General features: G+C 37.4%; 3 protein-coding genes across 3 annotated transcripts; all 3 read right to left on the bottom strand.

Moving 5' to 3' along the window:
- Window positions 1-64: 64 nt before the first annotated feature.
- Window positions 65-601, bottom strand: EJ05DRAFT_483856 (uncharacterized protein; the record flags this gene model as incomplete). Its single annotated transcript, XM_033745291.1, has 1 exon — window positions 65-601. The coding sequence occupies one exon, from the start codon at window positions 599-601 to the stop codon at window positions 65-67; it is 537 nt and encodes a 178-aa protein (XP_033602520.1).
- A 2,432-nt stretch (window positions 602-3,033) lies between these two features.
- On the bottom strand, window positions 3,034-4,240 carry EJ05DRAFT_271274 (uncharacterized protein). Its single transcript, XM_033740359.1, has 2 exons — window positions 3,995-4,240; window positions 3,034-3,928 (listed from the first exon to the last, which is right to left on the bottom strand). The coding sequence occupies exons 1-2, from the start codon at window positions 4,158-4,160 to the stop codon at window positions 3,234-3,236; spliced, it is 861 nt and encodes a 286-aa protein (XP_033602519.1). The 5' UTR covers window positions 4,161-4,240; the 3' UTR covers window positions 3,034-3,233.
- Window positions 4,241-5,199: 959 nt separating this feature from the next.
- EJ05DRAFT_449759 (putative CDK4/6) lies at window positions 5,200-6,851 on the bottom strand. The gene is made up of 5 exons (XM_033742346.1): window positions 6,499-6,851; window positions 6,126-6,451; window positions 5,779-6,080; window positions 5,567-5,729; window positions 5,200-5,514 (listed from the first exon to the last, which is right to left on the bottom strand). Exons 1-5 carry the CDS (start codon window positions 6,741-6,743, stop codon window positions 5,318-5,320), a joined length of 1,233 nt encoding a protein of 410 aa, XP_033602518.1. The 5' UTR covers window positions 6,744-6,851; the 3' UTR covers window positions 5,200-5,317.
- Between the last annotated feature and the right edge of the window lie 6,858 nt (window positions 6,852-13,709).

The raw sequence follows: 13,709 nt of genomic DNA, 5'->3' as shown, positions 1-13,709 counted from the left end.
AACAGCTATGGAATGTTTTGGAATAAATTCAAGTAGTATAAGGCCAATACCTCACAATGCGATGCTACTTTAAAGAAACTCTTTTATTCTCAAATTTAACGAACCCTTTTTTGAATTCGCTCCATGCCGCTGGGGTTTTGCTGGCCAAGAGCATTTTGTCGTAGATTTGATGTTGCATGATTCCATAGCCCATCCAATCCTCGACACAGCGGAAGGGCACCTCAATGCCTGGTTGATACTTCTGGATGCTCTGGAGTTGATCCGCAATGCGCCGACACAGCGAACTGTCATGAAACTCAGTCGCTACCAAATCACCTCGGACTAGTCGTAGACGTAAAAGAGTAATGTCAACGACCCCAGCACCACCGTCCGGAATGTCGGTTCTGAGTATGATTGTGATGTGACTCAGGCTGTATGTCGTTGCAAAGTGATGGACTTGTGGCCCCAGGTGGAGGACGGTCTCGAGAGCAGCCACGACTCTCTGGATGGCCACGGCTATGTCTGGGCCGATACGGACGAGGGTATGGGACGATAAAGTATAGACTAGCCAAGATGACTGCGGACTAGATGATGCGTGTCTAGCGATAAGCCTGCCGTCCATCGTCGCGAACGAAGTCGACGTTGATGTGTTTCAGTAGGAAGATCGGTGCCACTTGCAGTTTCTGACTTGGATGGACGGGCAAGATCAGGTGACGTTGCTTGGCAAGCCATAGATCATACAACAAGTTCCAGACAACTAGAAAAGTTCGTGGCATATATTTGCAGTTGCAATTATAGTGGTAGGCGTTCTGCCCCAGAGAGCGCACAATGTGGGATTGCTATGGGTCATCCCCATTACTCAGATCTTATTCAGCACTAGGCTGGTATATATAGTATGCAAATAGACTAAGTAAATACGTCAATCAATTTTGCCACGTCAAATTCAACCAGAGTTCCCACACAAGGAGTCCAAAAGGTCAAGTGAATGCATTGCCTTTTTCCACTTCATTCCTCCCCGCAAATGGTACGATGTCTTGATGCCTTGATGCCTTGATGCCTTGATGCCTTGATGCCTTGATGTCTTGATGCCTTGACTAGCCGAACCCTGACTCAATCTGTATCACATTGATTCTGGTGTTCCATAAGCCAGATCGCAACCACATGTTGTAGTCAATGTGATATCAGCTAACCATCCCACTGTGGATGTGGACATGACGCAAACAGTTCCGTTGTTGTTGCAAGTGGCGGTTCGGATGGCGGAATGAAAGTGCCCACAGGCGTATGTAGTTTGCTGCTAAGTACACATCTGGTCGGCACTCTTGGAACATTAATTTATGAGAAGGCGCATGACTTACTTGATGCTCTTACATGTAGCGCCGTAACAAATTCGAAGGAAGTGCGTCGAAATAACGATTATTTAGTTGGTGACTGCCCGACGCCTGGCTTTGATATAGAATTGAGATGAATGCACAAGACCTAATTTCGAAGCTACTGCTTCGAGGGTGGAGCACACTACTTTTAAAGGCCTACACAACCGACGGAGATAACGGAATAATAGCAACAGGAGCAAAGCCGAGAAAGATTTGTTAAGGCTAGAATATCACACGTACTTCGGAGGCGAACCGTATACCTAGGCTCCAGCATAGCATGCTCGCATGAACGTGCAGCTACCTAGTCATGGTCTCTAGGCAGTGACTGTGCCACGCGGATGCTAGTGGTGCATCGCCCCTACGACTTATCACCAAGTTCTTAGTCTAATCGAGCGTCTAGACATGTTGGCATGGATGAGCAGCCTGTTGAAGTGCCAAACGATAAGCCATCACAGGGGTACTAGGAGTCTGGTGTCCATGCAGCTTGCGCGGATGACGCGGTTGTTCCACCATCAAATCCCACTCTGATGGCACTAGCTATCTATACGATGCTCGTTAAGCATCATGCGCCGCTCACGTCGTGGTTTAGGCAGCAGCGAGGCGCTCGACGGAACTACATCCCGACGTTTCTCCTTCCGGTGAGCATGAGTTGACCCTGTATACAGGTGTAAGAACTTCCGTGAAGTCTGCTCCAAGGCCTTCGAAACAACCGCGTCGTATGTTCGTGTACGTACTCCTTAAAAGATTTCTCGTCGCGAGGGTCGTTCAATGGTGCGATCGGGGTTTCGTGAATTTCGCCGAGTTCGCGTTCGGTTTCAGCCAGCAATGCTTCTATGTCGTCCATATCGCTGGATTTCAAGCACAGTGGCGGGTGTACCAGGACGTGGAAACAAGGTAGCGAAAGAAGCCTCGATGCGCACTACTAAGTTAGAATCTCACAGCCCGTGCCAGACTATGGGTCAGTTAACCTTCGAGGTCCGGCCTAGGATGTGATCGGCTGAACGGATCCTATGTAGAAAGGAGAGTTGGGCATTGGCAGAGGCGAATGCGCCTGGCCATGCATGGCTAGGCTTTCGCATACTCTCCTGCAGGCCCTACATTATACGAAAGATCCAGCACGGCGCTTGGGAATGCTGCCTACCCACGTCGCTATTGGAAGATTCCGGACGGCTAGCATGCAGCATCATGCAACTACAATCAACCCAGGAGGAATGACTGACACACAGACTTGGATAGAACTATTGAAAGGACAACGAAAACTGACCGGTCACTCGCGACGATTCGAAAATCTGCCTCGCGTGCTAACGCATATTTATATGCCGACCGGTCTCTAAACGACTAGTCCTTAGCCCCTGATAATGGATAACAGTGCCCCAGGAGGAGAACCTTTCCTTTTAACATTGGCCTAGATATAAGTAGGTAGCTATCTCTTGATCTTGAAGTACCAAGTTTTACTACCAAACCCTCATTACCGCGTCGCGTCGCGTTGCCTCCCTTCGCTTTTGCCTATCATAGGTATCATCTTTCTACAATGGCTACCATCAACTCTTTAGAGCTTGTCAACTCTGCAAATTGTCCAAAATGCGGATACAATAACATGACGGGAAAGGAAAAATGTGAAGGCCCTCTACAGGATGGATCTACTTGCGGAGCTGCTCTTCCCGTGACTACCGCTTAAGGTGAATATCAACAGGCTTGCTGCGAGACTTGTAGTAGTAACAATGAATAGCTTTGCCGAAGGACAACAGACAGCATATCGGGCTTAGATTGTTTTCAGAGATCCAGAAAGATTAGTTACATAGGTCTCTCTAGTAGCTTGGCTGTAAGGTTGTTACGTAGACGTTTAGCGTAATAGTAGAATCATATCTCTAATCGCTACTACTACTAAGATTCTGTATATCCTCGCCATTTTATCCAAGCCTGTGAATAATCCTCGAAACCCTTAGCTTCTAGCATTTTCTGGATTCCTGCCCTCCAAGCTATAGCATTATCCGATGCCATAGCAGAAAAATTCATTCCACTAGAAAGTCGAAATTTGGTTCTGATCCAACCTAAGGGAAAATAGCCAGAAATTTCAAAGTCAATGATGCCAATCCTTCCAGTATTTGGCTCATGTTCCACAATGATATTGGTAGGTCCAAGATCGGCGTGATAAAAGACGAAGCTTGAGCAGTCCATACCGATTGATTCAAATCCTGAATGAAGCACGCTGAAGTCGTCTTTTGGCCCAGCAAGAAAGTACTCAGGTATGTACTGATTATCTACGCCACCCAAAGCTGAACTTCGCCATTGTGTCATTTCTAGACAGGCATCGACTACTGCAGACATGTAGTGGGTTTTCCAGTAATCATTCAGGGTTGGCCACGCCGTATCTAGCGTTCGTCCTTGAAGTCTTTGAATAAATAGGTAAGATCTGTCTTTATCAAATGCATGATGCAATACCCTTGGTGTCTCAAAACTAGGTTGTCTATCCTTTACAAAATTTAAAGTCACTGATTCAGGCGTGACACCCTCCTCGGTGTACCGAACTTTGCAAATCGCGTTGCCTCCTATCGACCAGACGGCAGAGGCATCACCAGCTTCGTGAATGAGTTTAATATAGGGACTATCGGCGTGTGCTGCGACAGGGAGGGGTAAGGACGCACGCGTCAAGGTGTAGCTCGAATTGTCGCTATCGTCGTTCCAGGTCGCGGTATCACTAGGAGAAGGAGATCGGTGCAAGACGAATTTACCGATGAGCCAAGTACTGCGATCGATTTGTTTGAAGGATTTGTTAATGTGGTTATCGCCCCATTTCCGTTGAACCACCATTGGAAGTATCTGATTACGGCTGGCGTTTTCTCGGAGGAAGGAGCGTATGTGGAAAGATAGAATGGAGTGTGTATTCAAGTGATTGTGAGAATTGTTCCCAGTTATGCGGGCGATGGTCGTTACAGAGAGTCTACGAAAATGATCCTAGGCGTTATCCAGGGTCACAGTGGTACTAATGCGGAGCCACGAAATATAAGTGGCGCAAAGGGACGCGGACCATTAGTATCAGAATATAAATAGGTAACTACTATTAGTAGACACAACGTACTTCACAAGCGAATAGCACGCTACCATGTGATATAGCTGGTTTTATACTATGGGAACTTAGATTAAATTTAATATAGTAAATTAATTAATATATATATCTAATCTATCTATATACTATATATACTAATCTAGTACTAAATAAGATCTAAGTAATAAGAATAACTTAATAGAAATTCTATATCTTTTCTCTTTTTATTATATAAGCTTTTATAAGAATATTAAAGATAATTAATAGAATTAAATTATATAATATAGAGTTATAGATATATAAAATCTCTTTAATACTAGACTATTTTAGATAATATATTATATAAGAGTAGTAGTCTAAGCTTATTTTAGTACTAAATAGTTATCTTTACTATTATTATATTCTATTAAAAGGGTTTAGTATTAGAAAAGCTAAGAAAAAGATTAAATTAGTTAAGAAATATAAGATTAAAGAATAGTAGTACTCTATAAGAATATAGAGAGAATATTAAAGATCTATAGTACTATATATTAGTTATACTAGCTTTATTCTATTATATATTATAGTTTTATATATTATAAAGGGATAATACGGCGGTAAGGGTAAAAATATCATTTATACTATGGTTTGTATGCGCGCGAGACATGCGTGCACCGGCTGCTAAGCTTTCTCATGTAACTATGGACAAAGCACCAATGCAGCCGGTCTCTCGAGCTGAAGATCACTAAGGAGATACAGCACGTAGCGAGAACTCTGCGCATCGAAGAGCTCGAAGCCGCGTGGAGATTTCAAGGCGGTCAGGATGCGGGTTTCAATCGATCAGTTCTGTAAACAATTACGTACGAAGCGTCAGAATAACTAGCCTAGAATTTCAATACCATGCCATAGAGATGTAAGTCGCTTCAGTTGAGCTTGGTTGCAGTTATTGATCTGCAAACTGGTCTCCGTCCCGAAGCCAAGTATCTGCCAGTAGCTCCTGGGCTCTACTCCTCTCATCCGGCCTCCACTTCATCATCTTCCTCAGAAAAGCCAGGAACAAGGCTTTATTCTCACCTTCTAGATTGCGCTCGGATTCTTCAAGGCTGTCCTCGGGTATTTTCACCGTTCCCTTCCAAGACCCTTCCAATGAGTCAGTCAAGTCCATTGGGTGCTACAGAACTGAGATGCTCACCGTCTAGGTTAAAATACTTCGGTGCGATATCGGCCTTTCGGATCAGATCGACTGGGGGAGGGCCAAGCAGCGCGACAATGTGTGCCAACTGGTGTTCTATCGACACTTCGCCTTTCGGATTTCTGGCATTGAACATATTGCGGCCCTCGAATAAGTCCCATATCTACGCATATCAGCAAGGGGTTCCGAGTAAGAGAAGAAGTAACGCTGACCATTGCTCCAACATTCCAAATATCCACCTTATGGTCCCATGGCAGCCCAAGGAGAACCTCTGGGGCTCTGTACTGAGTTGGTTGAATAAGGCCAGTGTGAGAATCTTCCATTAGTCGAGCCTCTCCGAAATCCGTAAGAACAGGGCGCCCTGGATTTGTGGTATTGTCGAGATCCCTTGACTCGTACACGACGCGGGCACCATCAATCTTTCGCGGCGTTGGATATTCCAGCTCGTGTTTCGCAAACTCATCGAGAATAGATTTATTTTCTATGCCAAGGAGAATATTTTTCTCCTGAAGGTCTTTAGAAGTTAGTTAGGAGCTACGTTTACGAAAACTACGCTTACCGCAATGAATAATTTTGGCATGAGTGTGGAGGAACTCCAAGCCAATGAGAATATGTATTAGTGTGAGCTTTAAGATATTCTCTGGAAGCTTCATCCCTGAAACCCTGCTTCTGAGTTTGCCTAAACTCATCCCCAAGGGCTTGTGGATGATGCACAGGAAGTGGTGTCCATGTTTTCGGAGCTCGAAGTTGTCGAGCATCCTTCGGACTAGCGTGGCACCGGCATGTTTCGCTCTGACACTGTCAAGCCGCCGGTATATATCAATTTCCCTCTTAATATTAGGCGCGTCACTGCGACAAAGTTTCAAGACAACATAGTCATGGTCCCTGACTGAAGTTAGCTAAAATCAACATAGGCTGGGATGGAGACTCACGCAAAGTCGCGGCATAGCCATACTGTAGAATATCCTCCGTAACCCAACTTACCCACGATCTGATACCTTGTGTTCAAGACCTCACTAATCTTTGCCGGGTAGAATGTTGTCGGGGAGTACAATGACTCTCGCTCCTCCTCGACCACTAAGCCATTGTCAAGAATCGGAAAGCCAGTGGTTGGAAAATTCCAAGGTGGTGCTGGAGATCTTAGAAAATTACGAGCGCTTCGAAGAATGGAAGCCATCTGAAAGCGCCTGCGTATGCAAAGGATGGAGCATAGCAATTTGAGATTTCCTCAAGCCTCCAGCGTATAAATACGTATTTATACGTATAAAATATGACGGAATATAATATCTACGTATAGAATATAACGTATAGACTAAGTAGATTAGTAGATCTAGATACTCTATATAATTTTATATAGGGTATTTAGATTAAGGGATACCCGAGACTTACTAAGTATATACTATACTTATTTATCTTTATTATCTTTATTCCTTCTATTATATCTTACTACTATCTTACTATTTTCTTATCTCTTTATACTATAAATCTATCTATATTAGTATATTCTTATTAATATAAAGATTAAGATATCTTATACTACTCTATAAATTAAAGCTAATATACTTTAACTTATTAACCTTATTATTAGTAATATTACTATTACTAAATTAGCTAATAGATAGCTACTAGAAGTTATTATATCTATTAAATCTTATAATTATAATACTATAGAATCTTAGAATATTACTAAATTAGATAGTACTATATCTAACTCTACTTCTTTAACTTAGGCGCTAAGCTAGTAGTCTACTATTACTTATATTATACTATCTATTACTATCTAGAAATAATCTTATACTAAGTACTATTACTATACTAGCCTTAATAATCTAGGGTATATTATATAGTAGAGAGAGATTATTTATACTATCTAATAGCCTTATATTAATATAATAGTAGTAGATTATCTACTATATTAGAAAAGATATAGTACTTCTAAGTACTTCTAAGTACTCTCTAAGTATTCTTTTATTCTATTATATTTATTAGATAGATCTACTTATTAAATAAAGTTATTATATTAGAGAAAGAGTTAAGTCTCTAGAAGATAGTTTAAATATAAAGTACTAAGTACTAGTATTCTATATAAAAGTAGTTCCTTCTATACTCCCCTATACTTAAATAACTACCCTTAGTAGAGGCTATCTAATCCGAGCTATATATATAATACCTTAAATAATTATAGTAGAAGAGCTTTAGTATATATATTAGCTAAGTTCTCTATAGAGGGAACGTAGTAAATACTAAACTTCTTTTTAGAGTATTATTCTTAAACGAAATAGAAGTAGATAGTAATATATTTTAACTAAGTATTAATCTAGTAGTTCTAAATAAGGGAGAGAGCTACTTAGTTATTAGTCTTAAGCTAGGGGATATAAAGATTTAGATTACTATAGATTTTCTTAATTATCTATAATACCTAAACTAGGTAAGAGACGGTAGCTAAGTAAGCTATATATTTTAATTTATAGATTAATTTTATAATAGTATTCTATCTCTTTACGGTCTAGGTAAGTATATTACTATTAACTTAGAAAATATAGTCTAAAAATAAACGAGATATATTAGAGTTAGAACCCTATAATATATTAGAGAATATAGTAATTTATACTCCTCTAGTACGACGTTATATAACTAGATAGATAAATAAGAATTTCTAAATATAGTAGAGAACTTAAAATATAGTTTATAGATACTTATAAGAAGAATTTATATTAAAAGTAGTAAGTATACTTATAGTAAACGTAAGGTCTAGATAAGTATAAGTTATAAGATAGTTAATAGAGCTAATAAGCTACTAATTATAAGAATAGGGTAATTAGATAGTAGTATAGCTAGTGTAAGAATAGGGTTATTGGATAGTAGTATAGTTAGATAGAATAATATAGTATATTCTATCCTAGAATAAATTACTACCGAACCCTTTTAGTAGAAATCTAAGAGTATATATATAAAGGGACGCCGATCTATCTAGCACGTAACTATTTACCGCCCTTCCCGCTACCTTCTAACCCTATTAGCTAAGGTACGTGTAGATCGGGTTATACCTAAGACTAAGTTCTAATAGCTAGATAGAATAATAGAGTATATTCTATTATAGAATAAATTACTACTAAACTCTTTTAGTAGAAATCTAAGAGTATATATATAAAGGGACGCCGATCTATTTAGTATATAACTATTTACTATCTATTATACTACTATCTAACTAAGTTAGCTAAGATATATATAGATTAAGTTATATCTAAGGCTAAGTTCTAATAATTATTCCCTTTCTTTAGAAAGCTACTCTTAGTAATCTAGATTATTATCTATCTCTATAATCTCTATTCTAAGTTCTATAAGATCTTAGTTATTTATTATACTTTAGCTTAGATATATATAGATACTAGCTAATCTAAGAAGTATATAAGTATTTTTTTAATAAACTAGATTTTATCTATTCTAAATTCTTATATAGGTAGAATTATCTAATTAGGCCTAGCGTATTACGTAAGATAATTAGATAAATCTAGATAGTATCTATATTAAAATCTTTTCTTAGAAATATTCCTTTCTTTAAAAAACTTTATAACTTATTATAGAGTTTTTTAGATTATTAGATATATTATCTAATTCTTATAGATATAGATTTATATAGATTTACTATAATTTACTATAATTTATATAGTTTACTAATTTTTATAATATATATAGCTAGTAATAATAATAATTTATTATAATCTATATAGATCTATAATAATTATAATATAGTTTTCTAAAACCTTAACGCTCTAAAGTAATTAGTATAGAAATAGATTGTTAGGTATGTAAGAAGTACGTAGCCTACTAGTTAATTTATATATATAGTAGTTGTATATAAGTAGTATACTCTACCCTTAAAGTAGTAGCTTTAAGATTTAGTCCTTTTAGTATAGTTAGTTAGTATATAGAGTCTACCTTCTTATAGAATCTTAAAGCTACTATAGAGTTACTAGTTTAACTCTTAGTCTAGTTAACCGTTATTAAATTTCATACGATTCTATTTAGTTTACTATATTACATATTCTATATATAATAGATAATATAGTAGTAACGTTACTACGGTAAGTTAGTATGTCTAGTACTAGAGGCGGTATTATAAGTATTTTAATTAGGTATATACATGGTTTATACTAGGCCCGTTACGGCTAGTTTAGTTTATCTTTTATAAGGTAGTATACCTATAATATATAAGGATACACGCCTTTAAAAAGGGGAGATAATATTAGGTATGTAAGAAGTACGTAGTCTACTAGTTAATTTATATATATAGTAGTTATATATAAGTAGTATACTCTACCCTTAAAGTAGTAGCTTTAAGATTTAGTCCTTTTAGTATAGTTAGTTAGTATATAGAGTCTATCTTCTTATATAGATATTGTAAGAATAGGGTTATTAGATAGTAGTATAGTTAGATAGAATAATAGGGTGTATTCTATTATAGAACGAATTACTACCGAACCCTTTTAATAGGAATCCGAGAGTATATATATAAAGGGATGCCGATCTATCTAGTATATAACTATTTACCGCCCTTCACGTCACCTCCTAACCCTATTAGCTAAGGTATATATAGGTTAGGTCCTACCTAAGGCTAAGTCCTAATAATTATCCCTTCCCTCTAGGAAGCTACCCTTAGCGACCTAGATTATTATCTATCTCTATATCCCTATCCTAAGTCTCGTAAGACCTTAGTCGTTCTCTACGCTTCGTCTTAGATACTTACCGATATTTACTAATCTAAGATTTATATAAGCGTTTTCCTAATAAACTAGATTTTATCTATCTTAACTTCTTATATAGGTAAGATTACCTAATTAGGCCTAGCGTATCACGTAATATAATTAGGTAAGCCCGGGTACTATCTATATTAAAATCTTTTCTTAGAAATATTCCTTTCTTTAAAAAACTTCTTAACTCTTTATAGAGTTTTTTAGATTATTAGGTATATTACCCGATCCTTATAGATATAGATTTATATAGATTTACTATAATTTAGTACGATTTACGCAATTTACTAATTTTTATACCGTCCTTAGCTAGTAATAATATAATTCGTAATAATCCGCATAAATTAATAATAATTATAATATAGTTTCCCGAAATCTTAATACTCTAAAGTAATTAGTATGGAAATAGGCGTCTTCGAATAATCCCTATCTTATATACGTTACTAACATGTTAAAAGCTATCGATCTACCCCGACCTAGGCCGGGCTCTAATAATCTAGCTATATATTATTATAGTTATCGCTTTCTATTATACATTACTTACGGTAGTACTAAATCTATAATATACGGTACTTATATAACTAAGAAGCGTTATTACTTATAGGTATTTAAGTAAGTTCGAAGAACTTTACGTAGATTTACTTATATTAGTATAGATTACTACTAGGCCTCTAGTAACCCCTACTAATAAGGAGCGTAGTACTACCGATTATAACGCCTTAGAGAAGGCTTTCTATAAGCTATATATCTAAGGTAAGAGTTACGCCTAGGAGTATAATTCTAATAAGATCCGTAAGGATTTATCGGAATCTACTATAGCTATTATTACCGCGGTTACTAGGTAATATCGTTTTTCTTAAATCGTTATAGATTCTTACTAATATATATTAATCTCTATAATAGTACTAAAATCTCTACTACTTCGGACTTCTTTCTATATACCGGCGATATTAAAATTCCTAGAAAAGGTTCTAGTAAAAAGGCTAAGGTTCCTTTCTCGCGTATACTAAAGAGCCGTAAATTTAGGGAAGATAGCTCTAATCTAGAAGTTTCTATACTAAAGGTATATGGTTCTATACCGATCGTTAAATCTTTTTACTAATTTATATAATTCTTAGCGTACCCGCGCTAGTCCGTCTCTCTCTATTCTAGGTTCTACCGCTCTATAGATTTCTATAGAGGAGTTCATAGCTATAAGGCGCGCTATATAGAATTTATAGCGTTATTAGGACGGGAACCACAATAGACCTATATGGATCATTCTAATCCATGCAGCCACGTAGTGGCCAGAGCTGGGTTAAGTTAGCTAAGTTAAGCGAGGTTACTATATAAGTGGACCGCATAAACCGATTCCTACTTATTAGGAATCAACCTTATATAAGAGTAAGATAACTCTATAAATATATTCCTATGTCTCTCTATAAACTATTAGACTACTATCCTACGTCTTTACTCTTTATATTTTAATTCCTCTCTATATAGTACGACGGTAGCTTATAGAGATAGCTCCTACTACGCGCTATAATACCCGTGGTACTACCTTATACGAGAGACTCTCTCTAAATCTAAACGAAGAGAATAGTCTCCCTACGACCACCTCCACTAATAAGTATACCCTATAGGCTATTATACTAATAACTAGTACGGCATTCCGTATAACCGTAGAAGATTACCTAGATAATAAGGAAGGAGTCTATTATACTCCATCGCGGTCTAGTTTATACCATACTAGACCCATCCTTACTATAAGACCAGACCCTATTAACGTTAACGAATTAATTCGTTAGAACCGACTAACGTTAACCACGCCTCACGATAATATATACACTAAGCTATACACGGAGAGGTAGCGTTAGGCTTAGCTTAAGTAGTAACTTTACGAACTTAATAAAGTATAAGGACGAACCGCTAGACTTAAAGCCGTACTACGCGCTTTAGTACTAGTAGTAACTAATCTATACTAATATAGACTAACTTAAGCCGAAATAGTCTAACTAAGTCTATTACTATCCTAGTTACCTTAGCCTAAAAAACCACCTTACTTCGATAGTAAAACCAGGAGGAGCTTTTATAAATAGGCTTACTAGTATAGCCGATTCTTCCACCTATTCACGAATAATAGTAATAAGATTAGATTCGCATAGAACTACCTAGACCTAACGCCATCTAAACGTTAGATGGTATATTAAATTAAACACCCTAAGGATACGTATAACTAGAACACGTTCACCGAATTCCTTCTTTAATACTTCGGCGATAGAGCCAAGCGACGCGAATAGACTTAGAGCCATATCTTTAAGACTTAATAGCGAGAGAGATAATCCCCGTTATAACTTCTTAAATACCTCTAACCTCTTTAGAGAGAAGCTAAGAAAGATTATATAGTTCGATAATACGACGACTTTAAAAGGTCTCTTAACCCGAGCGTAAAGGAATATATTAACCTTATAACGTCTATCTCTACCGACCTTTAGGTACTTACGAATCTCGTAGAATAATATTAGCGTATAATAAATAACCAACGTCGTATAGGCGTATAACTATCCCTATTAATCTAATCTAATATAAAATCATCTAAAGAGGACCGGTTTAGTAATAGATCGCGCGGAATACCTTATGGGCGCTACTACTCTACGAACTTAAGAAGACGAGGCCCGTACCACGGATCTTTCTACTAGTCGATATATTAAGACGCGAGAAACGACTCGTATAAACGACCTAAAGTCACCTACTACACCTATAGTAGGATAGGCTATATAGCACCCGAGTGCCGCTTAGGGAAACTACCGAATACTAATATAGATACTAAGTTAGTTATATACTATAAGTACTAGTAGCTAGAATACATCGCGCCTAACTATCTAGTACACGATATAAAAAACTAACTACCTATAAGGAACCCTCGCGACTCGTAGGCGTAACTAAAATAGAGGGATAACCAGCTAACTAGTATATCGAACTATAGGCTAGGCCTATTAAGGTCCCTTATAGATAATATTAGACCGTAATACTCGATAGCGGTTTAGCTACTAACGTTATATCGACTTAACGAGCACGAGAACTTAACGTCAATATTTAAGTACTAATAGATACTACCTTCTATAGTATCGACGGTCCTATTAAATCGTAGGGTACCTATACTATTAAATATAGTATCTAGGATAGCGGGGGGAAGTAGAAACCCTACTACTTAACCTTTATCGTGGTAGATAGTCCCTTTAATATAATCCTCGGTATACTATAGCTCGAAAAATATAACCCGAAACTAGACTTCATCTAGAAAACAGCTGGCTAGCATATATACCTACTATAATAGAACCTAGTATAGCTAGTCGACGACGAATAATTCTAGAAGGACTATAAAAAGGTAATCTCCGCTATCTATATCCTCT

This window comes from Pseudovirgaria hyperparasitica, assembly GCF_010093815.1.
Source record: "Pseudovirgaria hyperparasitica strain CBS 121739 unplaced genomic scaffold EJ05scaffold_4, whole genome shotgun sequence".
Taxonomy (NCBI): domain Eukaryota; kingdom Fungi; phylum Ascomycota; class Dothideomycetes; order Acrospermales; family Acrospermaceae; genus Pseudovirgaria; species Pseudovirgaria hyperparasitica.
The sequence above is the reverse complement of the archived record's forward strand: the minus strand, read 5'-3'. Positions and strand labels throughout refer to the sequence as shown.